The sequence below is a fragment of the Sorex araneus genome, chromosome 5 (genome assembly GCF_027595985.1).
Source record: "Sorex araneus isolate mSorAra2 chromosome 5, mSorAra2.pri, whole genome shotgun sequence".
NCBI classification, from domain to species: domain Eukaryota; kingdom Metazoa; phylum Chordata; class Mammalia; order Eulipotyphla; family Soricidae; genus Sorex; species Sorex araneus.
This window is the reverse complement of record NC_073306.1, coordinates 78,142,818-78,166,436: the sequence shown is the minus strand read 5'-3', so window position 1 is coordinate 78,166,436 and position 23,619 is coordinate 78,142,818. Positions and strand designations below refer to the sequence as shown.

Here is a 23,619-nt window from a genome sequence, read left to right as displayed (position 1 = left end):
CAGACCTCACTCAGCATGATATATTCTAGTTCCATCCATGCATTGGCAAGTTGCATGATAAGTTACCCAGGAGGAAAGGGATAAATACAGGATCATTTCTCTGTATGTGAGACATTAGGAAACATGGTAAGGGAATAACAGATGGCCATAGGCAATAGGAACTCAGAGCTGGTCGATAGAACTGAGTTTACCAAGCTGGTATCAGTGCAGGCTGATAGAAGGGGACCCTGAAAAAAATGGTGGAGGAATCCAGACACTGTGGTGGCGGATGCAGGGTTAGAGTAATGTAAGAATGAAACCCCTGTCATTAACAGTATCATAAATTATGATGCTGAAACAAACCCTAAAAACATCTGTAGATCATATAATAAATATAAACATATAATGAAATTCACAAACAAACATTAAAAAAAAGAAAGCTGACAAGACAGAGGAACCAAAACTGGTTTTAAAAAAGGAACAAAAACTGCTGCTTCTGTTAAACTTTGCTGTTTACCAGACTCCATCTTAGTATACATGGAGCTTCACATAAGAAATAAGATCTGTTACGAGGCATACTGCTGCAGCTTAAAAAAAAAAAACCCAAAGGGGGAAAAAAAACCCACAAATTACTTTTACTTTCAGTTTTGTTTTACTCTTCTTTCCGTGTAATGATCAATGCCAGTGTGCTTTAGTCCATACAGGAGGAAGAGAGAGAGAAGGAAGGAGCAAGCGCAGGAGAAGAGGCCACAGAGAGCTGTTGGTTGACCGAGAGTGCAGTGGAGGAGGTAGGACTTTTTCTCTTACCTTGGACTTTAATTGGATTTAAAATGAAACTCAGGGTTTAATTTCAGATTCAGCATTACATCTAGGAAGGGAAGCAAGGCTGGAAGCTGATTGTTTGCCTTGTGGAGGCTGTGACTGGGCTCAGTTCTGGGTAACCTCAGCTTCTGCCTATGGACCAGGAACAGCTACAAAGGGATAGACAGACACTCAGTGCTCAGTTGGGTTCACTGCTCCCTCGTGACACCTCTGAGCACCAAGAGGAGTGGGAAGAACCTTACTGAGAACTTCATTGCTGCTTCGCTCTATCAGTTCTTCTGAACTCATGGAATGCTCATAGATCAAGACAGGGTCCATCCAGAGCATTGAAGGGCTTCTGATCTCATGAGATATCTACATGGAAAAAGCAAACATTCTATTAGTTGTTAAACAACTAATCTTTAAATCTTAAAGATTTAAAGAAAGATTTAAAGTGAGAATGCCATAAATCTGTAGAACAAGTTTAGCCCCTGTGTTGCTGATTTCTATGTGTTAAAAATAATTAATTGGAGCCTCACCAGGCGTGACCCATGAGTGCAGAGATAGGAGTAAACCCTGAGTGCAGCTAGTGTAGCCCCCAAACAACAACAACAACAACAACAACAACAAACCCTAGTCAGAAAGCTCACTGTCCTTCTCCATCCCTCACCCCCATGACTCACTCTCTTATTTTCTCTTTTGCTCTAGTGTGGACTGGAGTCATTTGAAACAAATTACTGAACATAGAAAATTTGAGTTTAATAATCCCTTGGGATGAGTCTCAGAATATCAAACTAAAAAGCTAGTCCTTTTCATTTGTGAGATTTTCACTTGAAATTCAGTGCATTTTATTGCATCCCTCTTGTATGCTGTTCTTTAGGATTTATGTACAGCGGTACAAAGAGTTAGTGAGGTAGCTGCCAATAAGTCACAATTTTGTTGTAAAGTCTGTTCTGGTTTCTCTGGATACAAGAAGGAAATTAAAAGCTGGCTTTCATCCTCCTTTACATGAAGACAATGGGGAGTGGTGTGAGCACCACAATCACTTGCTCCACAGAATTGTATTCTTTTTTGTATGTAATATTAAAAATTGTGCTCTTCTTGCTTGCTTCAGACTGTCTTTGAAGTACTATTCAAAGATTGTCCTAGACTTATTTTGTTTTTGTATCGTCTTAGGGAAAAAGGAGTTTAGAGATTTGTGTTCTGCCATATCACCCATTGTCTAGTATTAAATCTAGACTCAATGACTTGTTCACAAATCATTTTAAGAAGAATTTTTATAATCACTCATATCCTGTAGGCCCTTATAAGTATCAGTGAGTCTAGGAATTTGTAGATCTATCAAAGGATGTAGTATAAGACTTAAATGTAAATTACTTGAATTTTATCAATAATATGGGAGAAAATTAGTTGATTAAAATTAATTTAAAATTTAATTAATTTTAAAAATATAAATCAATTTTTTTGACATTATTATTTATTGAACAAAATGCTATTCAATGTGAGTATAAAATTGAGCAAAAGACAGCAAATAGGATTTTTTTGGAAGGTCTATGTGTCAATATTTTAAAAATTTATAAAATTTCAAATATAATTTTGACTTCTCAAAGCTGGAGGGCAAGCCTAGAGAAAATTATCACAAATTTTTCAGAAGATTTTTAATTTGCTTTAATTAGCTTACTTAATCCTGTATGTATTTTTTTAATAATAAATTTATTTATTTTTAATTAATGAATCACCATGAGGGTACAGTTACGGATTTATACACATCTGTGCTTATGCTTCCCCCATACAAAGTTCGGGAACCCATCCCTTCACCAGTGCCCATACTCCACCACCAGTAAACCCAGCATCCCTCCCATCCTCCCCAATCCCATCTCCCCCCACCCCACCCTGTCACTGTGGCAGGGCATTCCCTTCTGTTCTCTCCCTCTAATTAGCTGTTGTGGTTTGCAATAAAGGTGTTGAGTGAAAATATAAATCAATTTTTTAAAAAATAAAAATTAATGTTTAAAAATTAAGTTTTAATTTATCAATTTTATCATTTTTAAATAATTTAATTTTAATTTAATTTAATTTTTTTTTTTTTTGCTTTTTGGGTCACACCCAGCGATGCTCAGGGGTTACTCCTGGCTTTACACTCAGGAATTACTCCTGGCGGTGCTTGGGGAACCATATGGGATGCCGGGGATCGAACCCGGGTCGGCCGCGTGCAAGGCAAACGCCCTACCTGCTGTGCTATCGCTCCGGCCCCTAATTAAATTTTATTAATCTCTTAAACACATCCTTTCTGGATGCTCCAGCTGAGCCTCATACGTGAATGAAGTCCCACAGAACCCAGATTTTAAAGATACTTCCTACCCATTTTCCATAAATACCACACCATATGTGATGGAGTTCAGACAGTAGGCAACAAATCATAGAGAATAATATATATATACATATATATATGTGTGTGTGTGTATATATATATATATATATATATATATATATATATATTTCTCTGAGAGCCTGACAAGCTACCGAGAGTATCCCGCCCACAAGGGCAGAGCTTGGCAAGCTACCCGTGAGGTATTCGATATGCCAAAAACAGTAACGATAGGTCTCATTTTCCTGACCCTGAAAGAGCCTCTCTTTCAGAGAGGGAAAGACGAGTAAGGAGAGGCTGCTAAAATCTCAGGGCTGGGAGGAATAGAGATGTTACTGGTGCCCCTCAAGTAAATTGACAAACAACGGGATGACAGTGATTCAGTGATACAGTGAAGTTTTATTAAAAGCACCATGATTTACAAAGTTTTTCATTATACAGTCATTTTAGGCATTTTTTGTTCCAACACCACCAGTGTGACCATCCCTCCACCAATATCCCCAGTTTCCCTGCTAATCACAACTTTCCCCTTAGGCACATAAGAAATTTACTTTATATTGCTTATTACAACAACATTTTAAGAAGTGGTGAATATAATGATCAGAAAATAAATGAGTAAGGAACAGTTTATGATAACCATATGATTTGGACCTATGTAAATAAGAAAATTAACACCATTTAAATGCAATATAAAAATGCCTATTCTTATTTACATATATAAGTTTTAAATTCTGGAATCTAAAGTACATTACATTAAAGTTTACTTTATACTTTGATCTCATTGTGGTAATAATCATGTCTCACCTGTCATTAATAAAACTTTAAAAGAAATTCTATATTAATATATTTTATAATTTACATGGAACAATCAAAACCTATATTATGTAAAAATTTATTCTGTACTTTACATAAACACTGTGGTTATATAAATAAAGTGTTCATGACGATTTGTTACAGAAATTCAATATTCAAGCACCAATTTCATTACAATTATGCCTTCCCTCCATCATTGTCTCCAATTTTTCTAACTGTACAGTTTAGTTTATATTTTATCTGAAAGAAATTCTGACCTAGTCATAACGATGTGTCATTCGATAACAAAATACAGAGAATACTGTTTTACTTTTTGATCTACTGGAGACTCTTCTTTACAGTTTTCATGGCATCTGGACCCAACATGATGACCCCCATTTGTCTGGTGGAAAACAAGAATGAAAGATTATCAGTGAACCAGGAAGCTCTAGAGATCCTACAGAAGATTTCTCAGCCAGTGGTGGTGGTGGCCATTGTAGGGCTGTATCGTACAGGCAAATCCTACCTGATGAATTGTCTTGCAGGAAAAAACCATGGTGAGTAGTAAACTGAGTCATGAAATAATTGCTTATCTTTCATATACATGTATATATATATACATAAAACATATATATACAATTACATTTTCAACCTTTGTCACATAAAAGGAGACACTCCTTTCAATCAAACAACCTTTCAAGTAAAATTTTCAATGTTTAATTGAACATAATTTCTTGCCCACTTTAGCTTTACTCCCAACAAGGAAAATGTCTCCTCAATTACTGAAATTTCAATGTTCACCTGCTCAAGCTCCAGGCTCTTCTGATTGTATGAATATGTATATATATATATATACACACACACACATACAATATACATATATATGCCTTCTCTTGAAACATATTCTGTCTTTTTGTGAAATATTCCCACCAATACAGCTATGATGTAAACTTTCTTTTCTCTTTTGTCATTCCAGATGTTCTCTTCAGTCTGTCTTTCATTGGCTTTAAGACACACCATTCATTTAGTATACTCTTGTAATGATTATCACCATTTACATTTTGTCTGATCATAGATACATCCTTACCTACAGTGTGAGTTCTTTTGTAGCATCACTCTCAAAGTTAAAGTTTTCTCTTTAAGAAAATAACTTGTGTAATATTGTTCATTCTTGAGGAAATTAAGAAACACCATCCAGCATGCTGAGATATTTACATAACTTCCTAAGCTAATTTGTTTGTGTCCTCTGGTTACATAGATGACTTGCTGTTACCATGTTTTACTTTAACCTCTCACCTTCTTTGCAGGTTTTCCTCTGGGCTCAACAGTGCAATCCAAAACCAAGGGTATCTGGATGTGGTGTCTTTCCCACCCCTCTAAGCCAGATCAAGTCCTCATCCTACTGGACACTGAGGGCTTAGGAGATGTGGAAAAGGTATGGCAGAAACTCACAGATTGTTTCTTTTCATTTTTATTATTATCACTTCAGGATTCTTAATTTAAAAGTTGTGATCTTTAGACTTCTGAAACTCAGCTATTATAAAAAATAAATTTTGGTTAAGTTGAATCTTTCTTCTAGGTAAGACAAGATAACCTGTTATAGTAGGTTAAAAATTATTTTTCATTGGAAATGAATGAAATATTTGATTAAATTTGGTCAGTGATCATTGAACATCAGAATTCTGGGCTTTGAATCTATCTATCTGTAGGTAGGTAGATAGTAACATAGATAGATACATACATACAGAATGACCCAAATCAAAATCCTTTCTTGAAGCACAGTTTCTCCATCTTAGAAAATATATGCATGTAATCAGACAAATTAAATGTTATTGAAATAGAGGCAGAATGGTAAGAGGAAATTCTACTGGCTGTTCAACCCTACTTCTGTCAATTTCATGAGAGCTTTCTGACTGAAATGTACTATTTGAGTTATCTGAGATGAGAAAAGTTCTAATAACTCACTGATGGATGCCTTCATAGTTAAGAATACCAACTTCTGGGGGCTGACTCCCAGGAGGAGTCTAAAACCTGGGAGAAGAAACACTTTAGGCCTAAAAGGTGGTCATCCAGACAATTAGAGTTTCCACTATGGACAGAGAGCATAAGAGTGCTTGGAAGGAAAGAAGAGTAAGTCAGACTAAAGGTGGAGAAAAATTTCTTATCCACCTTCTTCTTGTGAAATAAAATGTGAATGTTAGGGCAGGAATTATAGGTTGTTATTATGTTTCTTATGAACTTATAGGCCATTCTCAAAGATTTTTTAGTCCTGTTTGGAAGTGCTGGTTTTATGAAATGATAATTTGTATTATAATTGTTATAATGAACAATTGTTATTTTAGCTTTTCACTCAAGATGAAATGATTTACTTGCATTCTTTTTAACTTATATTGAGACATAAAAATAGTATCTGAAAGTTGGTATTTTCTACATTTCTGTAAAAAATTCAGAAATTATATATATTAAAGTCATACATCAAACACTAACAAAGCAATTTTGACTGAATAATTGAGTTTCTCATGATTCTATTTCCTATACCAATTGATAACTAGTAGAACAGATAACTAATGAATAGATTGTCCCCATTTTCAATCCCCCAAAACTTCTCATATAGAATCATATAAACACAAATTTTACTTGTTACATTCATCTAAGGCACTGTCCACATTGCTTATATAATAGATTTCTGGATTATGTTATTATTTATACAAACAAGTTTGATGTCAGCAACTTGGGCTAGTTTTTTTTTTAATTTATTTTTTAATTAGTGAGTCACAGTGAGGGTACAGCTACAGATTCACACATTTTTGTTCTTGTTATTCCATCATGCAATGTTTAAGAGCCCATTCCTCCACCAGTGTCCATTCTCCACCACCAATGAACCCAGTATCCCTACCACCCCCCAGTCCCATCCCCCCACCCCACCCCTCCTCTGTGGAGGGGCATTCCAATTTGATATCTCTCTTTCCTTTTGGGTGTTGTGGTTTGAAATAGGGGTATTGAGTGGTCATCCTGTTCAGTCTCTAGTCTACTTTCAGCATGCATCTCCCTTCCCGTGCAGGATCTCCAATCACATATTACTTGGTGTTCCCCTCTCTATCTGGGATGACTTTCCCCCAGCGTGTGAGGCCAGCCTCCAAGCTATGGAGCCAACTGGTATTATATATTACCATTCTTAGGTATTAGTCACGTACTCTGTTGTTCTATATTCCACAGATGAGTGCAATCTTTCTATGTCTGTCCCTCTCTTTCTTTTTTTTTTTTAGTTTATTTTTAATTAGAGAGTCATCGTGAGGGTACAGTTACAGATCCATACATCTTTGTGCTCATGCTTCCCCCATACAAAGTTCAATAACCCATCCCTTCACCAGTGCCCATTCTCCACCACTAGTAAACCCAACATCCCTCCCCCCCTCCCCAGACCCGTCTCCCCCCACCCCACCCTGCCACTATGGCAGGGAATTCCCTTTTGTTCTCTCTCTGATTAGGTGTTGTGGTTTGCAATAGAGGTGTTGAGTGGCCCTTGTGTTCAGTCTCTAGTCTGTATTCCACCCGCCTCACCCTTCCCCCACATGACCTCCAACCACATTTTACTTGGTGGTCCCTTCCCTGAGTTACCCAGAATGAGAGACCAGCCTCCAAGCCATGGAAACATTCTCCTGGTACTTATTTCTACTATTCTTGGGCGTTAGTCTTATAGTCTATTATTCTATATTCCACAGATGAGTGCAATCTTTCTATGTCTATCTCTCTCTTTCTGACTCATTTCACTTAGCATGATACTTTCCATGTTGATCCACTTATATGCAAACGTCATGACCTCATTTTTTCTAACAGCTGCATAGTATTCCATTGTATAGATGTACCAGAGTTTCTTCAACCAGTCATCTGTTCTAGGGCACTCGGGTTTTTTCCAGATTCTGGCTATTGTAAACAGTGCAGCAGTGAACATATAAGTGCATATGTCACTTCGACTATACTTTTTGGCTTTTCTGGGATATATTCCCAGCAGTGGTATTGCTGGGTCAAATGTGTCCCTCTCTTTCTGACTCATTTCACTTAGCATGATACTTTCCATGCTGATCCACTTATATGCAAAATTCATGACTTCATCCTTTCTAACAGCTGCATAGTATTCTATTGTACAGATGTACCAAAGTTTCTTTAACTAGTCGTCTGTTCTCGGGCACTTGTTTTTTTTCCAGATTCTGGCTATTGTAAACAGTGCCGAGATGAACATATAAGTGCAGATGTCATTTCGACTATACTTTTTTGTTTCTCCAGGATATATTCCCAGAAGTAGTATTGCTGGATCAAATGGAAGCTCAATTTCTAATTTTTTGAGAAGCGTCCATATTGTTTTCCAAAGGGGCTGGACCATTCAGCATTCCCACCAGCAGTGTAGAATGGTTCCCTTCTCCCCACATCCTCTCCAACAGCGGTTACTTTTGTTCTTTTGGATGTGTGCCATTCTCTGTGGTGTGAGGTGGTATCTCATGGTTGTTTTGATTTGCATCTCCCTGATGATTAGTGATGCAGAGCATTTTTTCATGTGTTGGGCTAGTTTTTAATGTTCAGCTTTCACTTCAGTACCTTTCCTCTGCTCAAGTAAAATTTAATAACTTTCACTGTAAATTTCCCTGTGTATTAGCATTTCTAATTTTGTTTCTGTTGATCTTTGTACCTTCTACATCGCCTTCATTTCTTTCCATCTACCACCTACTCATTCTTGAATACTCTGCTCAATACTTGAAATAACTGGGGCCAGAGTGATAGTACAATGGGTAGGGTTTTTGCCTTGCACACGACCAGTCTCTGCCATATCATATGGTCCCCTTAGTAGTGCCAACAGTAATTCCTGAGTGCAGAGCCAGAAGTAACCCCTGAGCATTGCCAGTGTGACCCAAAAAGAAAAAGAAAAGAAAAAGAAAATTTAACCTCAGATGACTGGAGCCATAGCACAGCAGGTAGGACATTTCCCTTGCATGTGGCCAAAATGGGTTCAATTCCTCCATTTCTCTCAGAGAGCCCGGCAAGCTACTGAGAGTATCATGCCCACACAGCAGAGCCTGGCAAGCTACCCCTGGTGTATTAGATATGCCAAAAACTGTAACAACAAGTCTCACAATGGAGATGTTACTGGTGCCCGCTTGAGCAAATCGATGAACAATGGGATGACAGTCTGACAGTGCTCTTTCTCAAACACTTAGAGATCTGCTTTATTTTATTTGTCTATTTGGTTCTCTAAAGCAATGCTCAGGAGAAGCAGGGAACTCTTTGAGTGATTATCCACTAATTGATGTCCTTAGTTCTATGCAAGGGATGTAGGGAATGAAAGGATTGAGGGACTGAGAAGGTGGTGTTGTTCAAGCTGTGTTGTTGAAGACCACCCCGAATGAGCTTGATTGCCTCCAGTCCAGCACTTGCCAGTTCCAGGAACCTTTAGAACTACACTGGGATCTTGTTCTCACAAGTTGGGTCCACGGAATCGTCAAGGTAGCCAGATGTGGCAGCCTGCCCAGCCCACCTGTTGCTCACTGGACAGGGAAGGAGGACAGCCCCTAGAGGGAGGATGATTATGCCAAGCTGTATGAAATGATAAGACAAAGACAAGCAAAGACAACCAACAACTTTGGGATCCTCTGCAGAGAGAAGACTCACTATTGCAATCAGGCTTAGGTTTATATATCTTAAGAGGAAAGGGATAACAATGGATGAGCACCTTTCAGGGGGAGATTCCCACACAATCCCCAAAGCAGTATTCTGGTTCTTCACTCTCTCTGGCTGGCTGGGAACTAGTTTACTCAATGGTCCCTGAAGTTAGACAAAGCAGCTGGGTGTTGCAGCTGGCTGTCTGAGGAGGGAGTGGGGAGTCACTGCTGTGAAGTGAAGAAGTTCTTGTTAGGGGAGGGGCCATCTACAGCTCTTCCCTTGGGGTCAAGTCTCAGGGGCCCATCCTGGACTCCAGCTGTTCCCCAATCTTCCCTGCAGAGCCCCATACCAGGTAATACCAGGGGTGGAGCCAGACACACAGTGCCAGAGATTAAGCCAGGGTCATACAAGGAAAGCCATGTAGTTTATCCTTGTAATCTCAGGTCAAGAATTGTTCTTTTTGATGACATTTAAATGAAGTTTTATTTCATTTAATTACACCAGCTGTGCTCAAGGCTTGTTCATGGCTCTGCACTCTCACTCCTGGAGGGCCTTGGGGGACTATATGTCTTGCTGGAGATAAAACCTAGGTTGGCTGCATAGAAGGCAACTGCCTCATCCATTGTACTCTCTCTCCAGACTCCATTTTGATGTATTTTAAAGCTAGAGTTCCTGCTACTTGTATCCATTCCTATGTGTAAAATCATTATTGAAATTGTCATTTTTATTGTGGATATTTGTCTTATCAATATCTTATGGATTCCAGTAATTGCTTTGACATCGTTTTCTTGAAAATAGCAATTGTTATTTTATCTTCACTATTTGGAGTCTAAAATCCCTGGGAAACATCACGTACCTTCCTAGAAATATTTATATATTAATATAAATTGACTATCCAGTTTTGTCTTCTTTGGTACATTTTACATAGACAGTGGTTACTAAATATATGTACAATGATGATGTCTGAGACTCATACTTAAATGACTAATTATACACCATATATGAGCCTTTCTATATATATTATGGTTTTGTCCTTGTTTGTTATTTTGGTTTAGACAGTGTGCATGGCTTACTCCTTGCCTCTGTGCACAGAGGTCACACCTAGCAGGCTTAGAAGACCATATGGAATGCCTGGGATCAAATCTGGGTCAAATACATATAAAAAAATTTCCCTACCTACTATATACTGTCTCTCCAGCCCTATTATGTTTCTATCCAACTGAAAACAAGAAAAATGTATGATGTTTAGAATAGTTTATTTATGAAAGTATTAAACCCACAGATATTTATTATGCTTGTCAGTGGGTATATTGATTTATGTTTGTTTTCACACCTATTTATTTGAATGAAGAGTGGGTTAATTCACGTATAAATAAAGAATGAATGGTAGATAGTTTAATTCAATTTCCAAAAAGTAAGTTGCTATCTCTCTTTTTCAAACTTGTCCCTCAGGGTGACCCTAAGAATGACTCGTGGATCTTTGCCTTGGCTATACTTCTGTGCAGCAGCTTTGTCTACAACAGCGTGGGCACCATCAATCACCAGGCCCTGGAGCAGCTGCAGTATCCTTCCAGTAAACTACCCTCACCTCAAGTGTCCTTGTGTTATTTGAATGGAGACAGAATCAGTTTGTCCTTCCTTGTCCCTGGGACAGGAAAGGTGGTAAGAGGGGACTCTGGCCAAAGGAGTGTGGATAATCTTATTTTAATTAGAAAATGTGTGGGTTGTTGATGTGATTTTTTCCTGAACTAAGACCTAGTTATGTGACAGAGCTCACAGAACTCATTAAGACAAAGTCTTCTCCTTGCCCTGATGGAGTAAAAGATTCTGCAGAATTTGTGGGTTTCTTCCCAGACTTTATCTGGACTGTCCGTGATTTCACTCTGGAGCTGAAAATAGATGGTCACCTTGTCACAGAAGATGGGTACCTGGAGAATGCCTTGAAACTGATTCAAAGTAAGAGTTCATGCCTTGGGAAGTGGATGGCCCAATAGAATGTGGGAGATACTTAACTCTGTCTTTTCTGGATTTGCATTGATATTTGAGTCTAGATTGAATTTTGTCAAGAAGCTCGAGGGACTAAAGTTAAAATTCATGTAAGAGAACAAAATAGATCCACTTGGGTTTAATTTCATGCATCTCATATGGTCCTCCAAACCCCATCAGGAGTTATATCTCTGAGCACTGCCAGTTGTGGCCCAAACTAATCCCAAGGCCCTCCCAAAAAGGCAAGAAAGATAAAATTATAAAGTTTAAGACAACTCAAAACTTGTGTTTTATACACTTTGAAATTTGATATTTAGCTATCAATGAGTACTAATGTTTCTAAAGACCTAACACTTTTGTTACCTGACTTTCTAGAGGAAGAAGACTGACCAAAATATTGTCAGGCATTAAAATAAAACTCCAAGTCAAAAAAGTTTGTACACATATTAAAAAATTATTTTATTAATGAATCACCATGAGGTACAGTTACATACTTACAAATTTTCGTGTTTGCATTTCAGCCATACAATGCTCATCCAGTACTCATCCCTCCACCAGTGTCCATTCACCACCACCAATGATCCCAGGATCCCTCCCACCACTCCTATCACATTCCCCCCCACCCCACCCCTACTCTGTGGAAGGGCATTCCCTTTTGTTCCCTCTCTCCTTTTGGGTGTTGTGGTTTTTGATAGAGGCATTGAGTGACCATCATGTTCGGTCCATAGTCTACTTTCGGCTTGCATCTCCCAACCCAAGCGGGTCCTTCCGACACCCTTTACTTATCTGAGCTGCCTTTTCCCCCAGGGTGTATACATATTTTTCTCAGGGAAAAAAATAAGATTTTAATATTGATATGGTATCATTTTCAAAATAACTTTATACTGTAAAAAATCTGCAGGATATATATTTTTAATATTTCTGATAATTATCATATTTCTTATACTTTTTTTTTGGTTTTGGGCCAGACCCAGTGGTATTCCGAGCTTACTCTTGACTCTGCACTCATAGATCATTCTTTTCAGGTTCAAGAGTGCATATGGAGTGGCAGGGATCAAACCCAAGCGGAATACATGCAAGGCATGCATCCTACCTGCTGTACCATTGCTCTGGCCCATCCTAATATATTCAGTGCCATGTGCTTCTCTTCACAATATTGAACAATGCTATTCTTAGCAGATAATAAACATTCTTAGGTTCTATTAAAAATATTTAATGCAATGAATTTATTAATACATTTAAAGCTATGTAGAAATATTTTGAATAAAATAAACAGTCCATTATTAAGTTAATAAATTCCATTATATAATGGATTACATTTTCAAGAAGATATATTTCATGAATCCTTTATTTCAGTTCTGATTTCTTCACATTGTTTTAACAGCTTTATTTATCCTTTTTCTGAAGATATTTATTGAAATCAATTAACAGAAGAGCAACAATGTCAAATCACCTCTATTTCTTTACCTCACAGTGGTAAAGTGACATTTTAGTGACATTTATTCTTCAGGAGATTTTGCTGAAAGACTGCATTCTATTTATTTGTTTTCAGCATCAAACTAATTTTTCTGAAATAGCGAGTATGTTTTTACTAATATTCAGAATATTGATTCAGTATCTATCATTTTTGTTCTTTTTTTTTTTTTGCTTTTTGGGTCACACCTGGCGATGCACAGGGGTTACTCCTGGCTCTGCACTCAGGAATTACCCCTGGCCGTGCTCAGGGGACCATATGGGATGCTGGGATTTGAACCCGGGTCGGCCGCGTGCAAGGCAAACGCCCTACCCGCTGTGCTATCTCTCCAGCCCCAATTTTTGTTCTTGATTTTAGGCCCAAATTAATTCTCGTGGAATCAATTAGACTAAAAGTTACTTTTGGCTTTTCATTCCTTTAAGCCATTGGTTAAATATTCAGCATGTACTACACAAACTAACCGACCATGTTGAGGATTGGAATGCCAATCTTAGTTTTCTTTTACCAGAATTAGATGTGTCCCCAATTTCTTTTTGTAGTTTTTTGCCGGTAAGTATTATGTGTACAAAGAACTGTTGACTGTCTATGTTCAAGTAGTTATAAACATAGAGTTGGCAGGATAAAAAAAATAATTACTGCGCTATTTTCAGCTCACATACCCCTAGACTATTCTTACTGAAATATATCTAATCATTCTTCTTCAGGCAAAAACCCCAAAATTGAAGCTTCCAATATTTCCAGAGAGTGTATTCGACATTTCTTTCCAGAACGGAAGTGTTTTGTCTTTGATCGGCCAATACATGACAAAAATCTTCTAGCTAATATTGAGAATGTGCCTGAAAACCAACTGGATCCCCAGTTTCTGGAACAAACAAAAAAATTCTGTTCTTATATATTCACCAATGCAAGAACCAAGATGCTGAAAGAGGGAGTCATTGTCACGGGGAAACGTGAGTCTCCTTTTTTCATATGTGTAGGATCCAACATGTGGAGAACATGCTTTGTAACGTATTTAGAACTTTTTTTTCTATATGAAAATATGGATGTGTATAATCTCTGGGTGGCCAGGGAAGGCCCCGATGGCTCTCACCCTCGCCTCCGAGTTGGGTGGTCTCAGGCCGCTGCCCCAGCCAGGGCAGCCAGTGCCATGGAGCAGACAGAGGAAGAAACGAGGGCCAAATTGGTTGGTTGATCAGTTGCCTTTTATTTCATTCTCTCCACGCGCCTGTTTCAAGTCTCTCTGAGCCCCCCAGTCTAGTCTCACACTGCCCCTCATTCCCGTCTCCTCCTGTCTCTCCCGCTTATCTATCCTTGCTCATCTTGCTCCCTGCTCTCTCTCCAATTCCTCCAACTCTCAGCACCTGGGCAGATGCTACACCTAGTCTGGTAGCAAAATTATCATAAGAAAGCCCTTCCTGGCTGCTCATCAGGCTTAAGGGCAGAAACACCACCTAGGGGTGTTCCTCTTCTCCTTATTCCAATAACTTAACATATTAATTAACATCTTAATACTAGTTATTTTTGTGTGGACACAGTAAAAGATACATTGAGACTTGTAGGGCAGCTCTTCTGGGAACATCTTGCCACAGACTCAGACTACAGTGCTCAGGCCAGATTAATTATTCCTAACCCTAGCAGGGTCTGAATCTAGTTATTTCATTTTGGATCATGACAGAATTTGTCCATGATCATGCTCTTAACTTATAGTTAAGCATTATGGCACTTTGGCCAGGCCCATCTCAATGCCAGGGTAGCACATAACTCACTGCTTGCCCTGGGTCTATCCAGTCCCTAATCAGGACCCTGCTTTTGCGGGGCCTAGGAAGTTAGAGCAACTGAGGCTTAAGTCAAGAGAACAGATGTCCAGGAGGTAAATATTATCTGCAGTCAATTAACTCCCATGTTACAAAAGCATAGCATTAACTCTCTTCTTGTACCCATACATAAAGGACATTGCTCTGAATTAACCCTGCAAAGAGCTTAAGAGAAGGGAAAAACACTATTTACAAGTCAACAGAGCATAAGGAAAGAAGTGACAAATAAACACAAAAGAATGGGAGCACTGTGATGGGAGTAACCCAGTAAACCTAAGCTTCCTATGGCAAGGCCGAAAGGACAAACCCATGATTTCCTACATGGATCTATGTAGATACCTACTAATTGAACAAATATGCATAGTTTATATTTATCTCATCTCTGGGGTTAGTCACATCTCTTTAAATGGTAAACTTTGTCACATAGCTATAATTTTAACTCATTCAAAAATTACTGCATTAAGATCAAAACAACTATGAGATACCACCTCACACCACAGAGACTGGCACATATCCAAAAGAATAAAAGCAACCACTGTTAGTGTGGATGTGGGGAGAAAGAGACTCTCCTACACTGCTGGTGGGAATGTCGACTGGTTCAGCCCTTTTGGAAAACAGTATGGACGCTTCTCAAAAAGCTAGAAATTGAGCTCCCATTTTACTCTGCAATACCACTCCTGGGGAATATATCCTGGGGAGGCAAAAAAGTATAGTCGAAATGACATCTGCACTTGAATGTTCATTGCAGCATTGTTTACAATAGCCAGAATCTGGAAAAAAACTGAGTGCCCAAGAACAGATGACTGGTGAAAGAAAGTTTGGTACAGCTACACGATGGAATATTATGCAGCTGTTAGAAAAGATGAAGTCTTGACCTTTGCATATAAGTGGATCAACATGGAAAGTATCATGCTAAGTGAAATGAGTTAAAAAGAGAGACAGACATAGAAAGATTGCATTCATCTGTGAAATATAAAATAACAGAATGAGTAACTAGCACCCAAGAATAGTAGAGATAACTACCAGGAGGTTGGCTCCATGACCTTGAAGCTGGCCTCACACACTGGAGGAAAAGACAGCTCAGATAGAGAAGGGAACACCAGGTGAAGTGTGGTTCAAGGATCTGGTAGGGATGGGAGATGCACACTGAAAGTAGACTATAGACTGAACATGATGGCCACGTATTACCTGAACTGCAAACCACAACACCCAAAAGGAGAGAGAGAACAAAAGAGAATGCCCTACCACAGAGGTGGGGTGGGATGGGGAGGATGGGATGGGGGAGTGGGAGGGATACTGGGATCATCAGTGGTGGAGAATGGGCACTGGTGGAGGGATGGGTACTCGAGCACTGTATGACTGAAACACAAGCATAAAAAGTTGTAAGTCTGTAACTATACCTCACAGTGATTCACTAATAAAAAATTTAATTAAAAAATTATTGCATTAATGATAAACTTGGTAACCAGATATGAAAAAAATACTAGATTCTAGAGGGAGATTGTGCATTAAAGTGTTCTTTGCAAGAATAGAGCAGATGTTATGAGAGAACAGAGGAATCCAAAAATAAGTATCAAACTACAATTCTTCAGAAATGTATTTAAAATTTCAGAATTTTTATAAAAGTAATTTATCATGAATCATTATCTATGTTTGTATGTTTTGTTTCTAATTTCTTAATGGGAAAGATTTACCAGACATACCTTAGTATTTTGGATGAAGTTAATATTTTTAAACAATACAGATTTCACAATGCCCGGCCCACAACAGAAAATGTCAATATGAAAACAAAGTGAAGATAAATTAAGAATAACTGTTTGTGTGTCAAATGATTAAAACATTTTTAATCATTTGACACACAAACAGTTATGTCTCCAAATCTTGGATCCTATTCACAAATAATCTGGTATTTATAAAATTCCCTTGCTTATTCATTTACTTTTAGATTGAACTCCAGTTCTGAATATTATATCCTATTGAGCGATAGCTTGATATACATCTCTTCAATTTCCTGCATCTTTTGCTTATTTAGGTTTGTGCACTCTGGTGGTGACCTACGTGGATACCATCAATAGTGGAGAAGTTCCTTGTTTAGAGAACGCAGTGACAGCACTGGCTCAGCTTGAGAACTCAGCTGCAGTGCAGATGGCATCTGATCACTACAGTGAGCAAATCACCCAGAAAGTAAAATTTCCAACAGAGACGGTCCAGGAGCTACTGGACATGCATGCAACCTGTGAGAAGGAGGCCATTGAAATTTTCATGAAATATTCTTTCAAGGATGAAAACCAAGAGTTTCAGAAGAAGCTGGTGGTAATTTTGCATTGCCCTTTGTCATCCACCCCCTTCACTAATGTATTATGTATGTGCCTTTACTGACCTCAGCTCTGTCACTGGCTAAGCAGTTTGGAATTCCTGAAATATAGAGCTTCAAGGTACTTCAATGCCTTATTCTATTTCTCCTAGAAATGTGGCTCTTTGTTTTAAAATTTCTCTGATCTTTGCAGCAAAATCATGTTAGACATTCTTCTCAAGGAAATTATTAGGCAATGTCCTGGTATGCACAAAACAAGACAAGTTATTCCTGAGCTGATAAATTTTTCTATAGACAAATACTCCTTTCTGGAAACAAAAAAAATTATCCTGTGAAACTTTCTCCCATACCATTTTTCTCTTAGTGTGATCTTTGTTGTATCATTATTGAAAGAACAGATTGAATGCTATAATTTCCTTTTCAGAAAATCATAAAAGATAAGAAAGAAGAAGTTTTGCTGCAGAATGAAGAGGCATCTGTGAAATGCTGCCAGGCTATTATTGAGCAGCTTTCAAAGACCTTGATAGAAAGTATTTCAGCAGGAGTTTTCTCTGTTCCTGGAGGGCACAAACGCTACATGGAAATAATGGAAAGAATTAAGCAGGACTATAAGCAGACATCCAGGAAAGGAGTGAAGGTGAGGAATAACACAAGTGTAAAGATTTTACATAATAGAAAATACTTTGTATATTCTCCAACAGAGTGAAGAGAAACAGTATAAAATTTATATATGAGAGCAGAGGGGGGAATATTATTACATGACCTTTTCAGTTCCACAATTTTTTTTAGTACAAGGTAGGAAGAAGTAGAACTGATAGAAAGACACGAGGCAGAAGACTTTGATCAAGGTGGTTGGGCTCTGTAAGAAGATTCTAAATAATTTGATCGTGGTAGAGGTGGTAGTGGTGGTGGGGTGTTTTATCTGGAGATGCTCTGGTATTACTCCTGGCTCTACACTTAGGAATTACTCCTTGTGATGCTCAGGGTACCATAGGGGATGCTGGGGATAGAATCTGGTTCAGTCATGTGCAAGGTAAATGCCCTACCTACTGTAATATTACTCTGACCGCAGTGCATAATTTTTAGGCATAAAAATGTGCATGGACATAATATATTAGTGGCAATCTGAATCCTTTGCTCCTTCTTTTTATTTCAGTCAGAAGAGGTCTTCCAGAACTTCTTGCAGTCACAGGAAGCAGTGGAGAAATCCATCCTGCAGTCAGACACAGCCCTCACTGAAAGGGAAAAAACCTTAGCAGGTACTGGGTAGGGCTCAGCACACCATTGGGAGGGGACATTTCTGCAGTGCCCTTTGACAGACTGGTTAGAAAAGACTTTTCTGCAGAGATCTTCTGTTCTAGTGCAGAACACACTTGGCTAAATTGGAACACAGGAGAGTCATGATTGTACGTCTGTCAGAGGGGGCCTTTCTCGTCTCATTCTCAAATGTGCCCCGGTGGTAGGGATAGGAGGAGGGGGCAGAAATTCAGTAATTACCCCCAGCTTTCACTTCTCTATGTTTTGACTTCTGAGCTCAGGAATATAGGAATGATTCCTCACACAATTTTCTTCCTTCTCTATAACTTCTTGGGACAGAGGAGCGGACTAGGAGGGAGAGAATTGAGAAGGAGCAAGAGCTGTTAAAACAGAAGCAGCAGGAGCAGCAGCAACTGATAGAGGCAGAAAAGAAGAGTCTCCAGGAAAACATAGCTCAACTGGAACAGAAGCTAATTCGAGAAAGAGAAATACTTCTGCAAGAGCATAACAAAATGTTGGATCATAAACTGAAGGTAAATCTATCTGGGACTTGGCTACCCAGGGATTATCAATGTTATAGAGTTTGGAGATGTAGCTCCAAGAAGTCCAGAATTTTTTACTGGGTGGTAGAGATGGAGTTAAATTTGTAAGTGGGCTATGCCTTTGGGGTGTATATGTTACTGTTTGGGCTCTGAGAGTACAAGAAGGTGGGTGGCGGTACCCCAGCCTTACTGCTAGAAAGCCTGCAGGTTTCAGTCACAAATACCTGAATATCCGAAATTTCAGCAGGTTAATTTCTCGATGTGGCTTGGTCCCAAGACAATAGATCTGGCTGGAGGCATGGTGGTGATTTTGCAGTGTGGGAGTGAGAGGCTGCCGGGGCTGTTTGGGTGGGTCCCTGACTGGTCTGCCCTCAGAGACTTTTGTTTAAAATAGGGAAAAATACTTAGTATCAACAAAATGTAGTTTTGTAGTTTCTTGAGGTTATTAATGCTATACCTTTGCCTTCTACTGCTTATGATTTATTACAATACTGAATCCTGTTCATAATTCCAGTTTTTAAAAAGAAGTTTTTGTATTCTACTCTATAGACTTCAAAGTGTGCATAATTTTGTTTGTTTGTTTTTTTGTTTTCTGGGTCACACCTGGCGATGCACAGGGGTCACTCCTGGCTCTGCACTCAGGAATTACCCCTGGCAGTGCTCAGGGGACCATATGGAATGCTGGGAATCAAACCCGGGTCGGCTGTGTGCAAGACAAACGCCCTACCCGTTGTGCTATTGCTCCAGCCCCGAAAGTGTGCATGACTGTCTCAAGCCTTGGGACAATGCAAATAGAATTTTTGTTGTTGTTTTGAGGATTTTAAATGATTTTGGGATGCCTAAGTAAACAACAGATTGCAACCATAGGCGTTTAATATAAGCAACAGTGGTTTGCTCTACTAAGATCTCTGCCAATCACTAAAAAGTCTGCTACCAGCTACAGTCCCTGAGGTAAAGCTGGGCTTATCAAAAATGTCCAGACTTAAATCACAGGACCATGGCAGTTTCTTATCTTGTTGCATTTCCTGTAGTTTAGATTTTCTACACAGATAATCATATGTCATAGGGAGAATTTTTTTATTGACATTTAGACATATTCATCACAGATTCTACAACAGTGAGCACATTTCCATTATTTCTATATTTGGGCATTTGCACTATCACGTGGAGGACTGAGAATTAGTGCTATTATACCAAGGCTACCTCTCACCTAACTTTTTTTTACTGGAAGAATATTCAATTTGTCCATCTGTCAGTTGAGTATCCATGTGAAACCTTAACTGGTTATGAGTAATTACAGAAGTTCCTAAACTGATTTGACCAACTGTCTCCTTTTCAGAAAAAATTACTCAGTGTCCCTCTGGTAATTAGCCTTTATGAAACTGGCAAACAGAAAGTGTTCCCCCTCCCATTGTAGACTGAAACTACTACCACACCATTTCTGTAGTTTTTCAATGAGCCCAGAGGATGGTGTGGTATTACCCACTGTGGAAGATTGAAAATTAGTAAAGACAATGAAGAGTATGCAGAATCTCAGTGTTCAGATCAAACTGGGGATCTTCTTTGTTTCAAATGTCTTCTTTCATGACTGAGCAAGAGAGAAGAAATTTAGGAATAAGATAGGTAATTGGACAAAACTACTAAATATGAAATATATTTCTGAGCCAACAAGGATTTTTGAATTTCATTTTCTGCTTTTTTTTTAAAAAACTTTAGGTCCAGGAAGAGATCCTTCAAGAAGGTTTTAGGAAAAGAGCTGAAGGTATGAATGCAGAAATTAACCAGCTGAAAAATAGGATTAAAGCCACTGAAAATGATAGTCCCTGGATTTTACAAATATTAAAGGGTGTTGCTCAGGAGTTCGCATCAACAGTGTTTTCTAAGTTAAATATTGTGGATAATTTAGTAAAAGGTGTGACCTCATTATTTAAACGAAAGTAGTTCTCTTTTAAAGGAAAACATACCATATGCCCAATGTTCTGACCTCTCTTTGATGTGGATGCTACTTTCATTCAGCAAAGTTTTAAACATAGTGTATACTAGATTATATTGATACCCATTACTTGTTAGATCAAATAAATGAATGCTTAATTTTCTATAAATATTTACTTTAGGAAATAAATGCAAAATCATATGCATATCAATACATCATACACATATGCAAATAAGAAGCTCATGTGGTATCATTGTTAATGACAAAATATTGGAAGTGTGTACTTATATGAACTGGTAAATTGGGCATGTATATATACTGGCACAGTATAAGGCCAACAAATAAGCAAATCTATTTGTTTAAATATGTAACAACACAAAAATAAACATAACAAAAAGATGAAGCATAAATGTTTTTGTATAATGTATTCGGTGTTAAAATATATAAGTATTTTCTATATTTTATATTCATATCTATGTTTATATCTTATATAACATATAGAATGTTTCTAGAAAGATTCATTAGAAACTAGTATCATGGTTTGTGCTGGAGAGAACAGAGATGTCAGGGTGAAAAATTCACTGTATATTTCATCTTTCTAATATTACATCAAAAGTTTAAGTAATGTATCATTGTAATGAGGCTAAAATTTCATAAAAATCAAAGTAGGGCCAAAGTGGGTACAGTGGTTAGGGCACATATCTTTCATGCAGCCAATGGGGTTTGATCCCTGGCACCACATATGGTGCCTTATGCTTGACAGGAGTGACCCCCTGAGCACATAGCCAGGAGTAATCCCTGAGCACTACGGGGTGTGTTCCAAATAAATAATGTGTGTTCAAAATAAAAACTAAAAAGTAGTGAAGTACATGCGTGAGAAGTATATTATTGCTTGTGCTAGGAAAAGGAAAGTAACATAGGCTATTAGTTGATAAATGCACATTGCTTCTAGAAATGATATCAGGCTTTTCAGAGTGAGGTTAACAATTGAGCAGAGTGTGGAAATAATAATACAGAAACTGGAAAGAAAGCTCAATGGGCTGAGGTTTATTTTGCATGCTGGTAGTCAAAGTTTGATTAATGGTATTTTGAACACTTCTGAGAGCGACCCCTAAGCTCAGAATAGGTAAAAGTTCCCAAGCACTGCCTAAGTGTTGTCCCCAAACAAACTATTGGAACTTCCTTAAATATATAAACAGAATAAATTTCATATGACTCAAAATGAAACATGAAATGTTTAATGATAAACTTTTTAGTATAAGAGTATAATGGTATTTGTAATAGAGAAGACACTTTTAAGAGTGACATGAAGTACAAAGATTTTTTTTAATTAAACAATAAAAGCAGAGTGAGAATATCAATGGAAATGTGATTAATCTCTGGCATCTGAATTTTGGTTTAGTTTTTACCTTATTTTTCTAGTTTCTTTAGGAATAACGTAAGGTATTTTCTTTGTGACTCTTCCGAAGTTGACCCTGTTTTGCTATAAACTTCTTTGGTCATAATACTTTTGCTGTATCCCAAGGGTGTTTAAAGGCTATGGATTCATTTTAATTTCCTTTTCAGAAAACAAATATAAGCAAGAGAATAATAAAATTTAGAGCAAAAATAAAGATAAAAAATAATTCTGTCTATTCTGGTTTAATTTTTAAATATTAAAGGCCACTCAACATACAACTACATTCATTGCAGCACTGAATATAATATGCAAGATCTGAAAACATACAAACACCTAATAGCAGATGGGCACAAAAGCTTTTATTATAAAGCAAGAGAGAAAATTAGTCCACTAATGTCTGGTGAGACTTATGAATTAAAAAATATAACTACTGCACTCAGGCAGAAAGAGAAGAACAGACATAGAATGACTGCACTCATTAGTGGAATATAAAATAACACAATATGAGACTGATACCCAAGGACTGTTGACACAAGGGCCAGGAATATTGCCTCATAGTTGGAAGCCAGTCTCATGAGCTGTGGGAGAAGGCAGCTGGACTGAGTGCCCGAGAACAGATAACTGGTTAAAAAAACTCTGGTACATCTACACAATGGAATACTATGCAGCTGTTAGAAAAGATGAAGTTATGAAATTTGCATGTAAGTGAATCGACATGGAGAGTATCATGTTAAGTGAAATGAGTCATAAAGAGAGGGACAGATATAGAAGGACTGCACTCACTTGTGGAATATAAAGTAACATAATGGGAGACTAACACCTAAGGATAGTAGGGATAAGGACCAGGAGCATTCCTCCAGCCCTGGAAGCTGGTCTCACATCTGGGGGAAAAGGCAGCTGAGATAGAGAAGGGACCACCAAGCAACGAATGCTTGGAGGCCTTGCTCGGGAAGGGAGATGTGTGCTGAAAGTAGACTATAGACCGAACATGATGGCCACGTATTATCTGTACTGCAAACCACAGCACCCAAAAGGAGAGAGAGAGAGTAAAAGGGAATGTGCCCACAACAGGGCAGAGGGGACGGGGTGGGGATGGCGGAGGGATACTGGGAACATTGGTGGTATAAAATGGTCACTGGTAGAGGGATGGGTACTCGACCGTTGTATGACTGAAGTGTAGTCACGAAAGTGTGTAAGTCTGTATTTCTATCTCATGGTGTTTCATTAATTTTTTTTTAAAAAGAAGGCAGCTGGAATAGACAGGGGATCACTAAGTTAGTGATAGTTGGAGGAATCGTTCGGGATGGG

At 38.2% G+C, this 23,619-nt stretch overlaps 1 protein-coding gene across 1 annotated transcript; it reads left to right on the top strand.

The window, feature by feature from the left end:
* Positions 1-642: 642 nt before the first annotated feature.
* Positions 643-22,503, top strand: LOC101545561 (guanylate-binding protein 6-like). Its single transcript, XM_004603615.2, has 11 exons — positions 643-767; positions 4,303-4,497; positions 5,248-5,375; positions 11,045-11,154; positions 11,352-11,548; positions 13,757-14,002; positions 16,899-17,179; positions 17,605-17,817; positions 18,337-18,439; positions 18,777-18,970; positions 20,696-22,503. The coding sequence occupies exons 2-11, from the start codon at positions 4,308-4,310 to the stop codon at positions 20,918-20,920; spliced, it is 1,887 nt and encodes a 628-aa protein (XP_004603672.2). The 5' UTR covers positions 643-767; positions 4,303-4,307; the 3' UTR covers positions 20,921-22,503.
* The last annotated feature ends 1,116 nt before the right edge of the window (positions 22,504-23,619 follow it).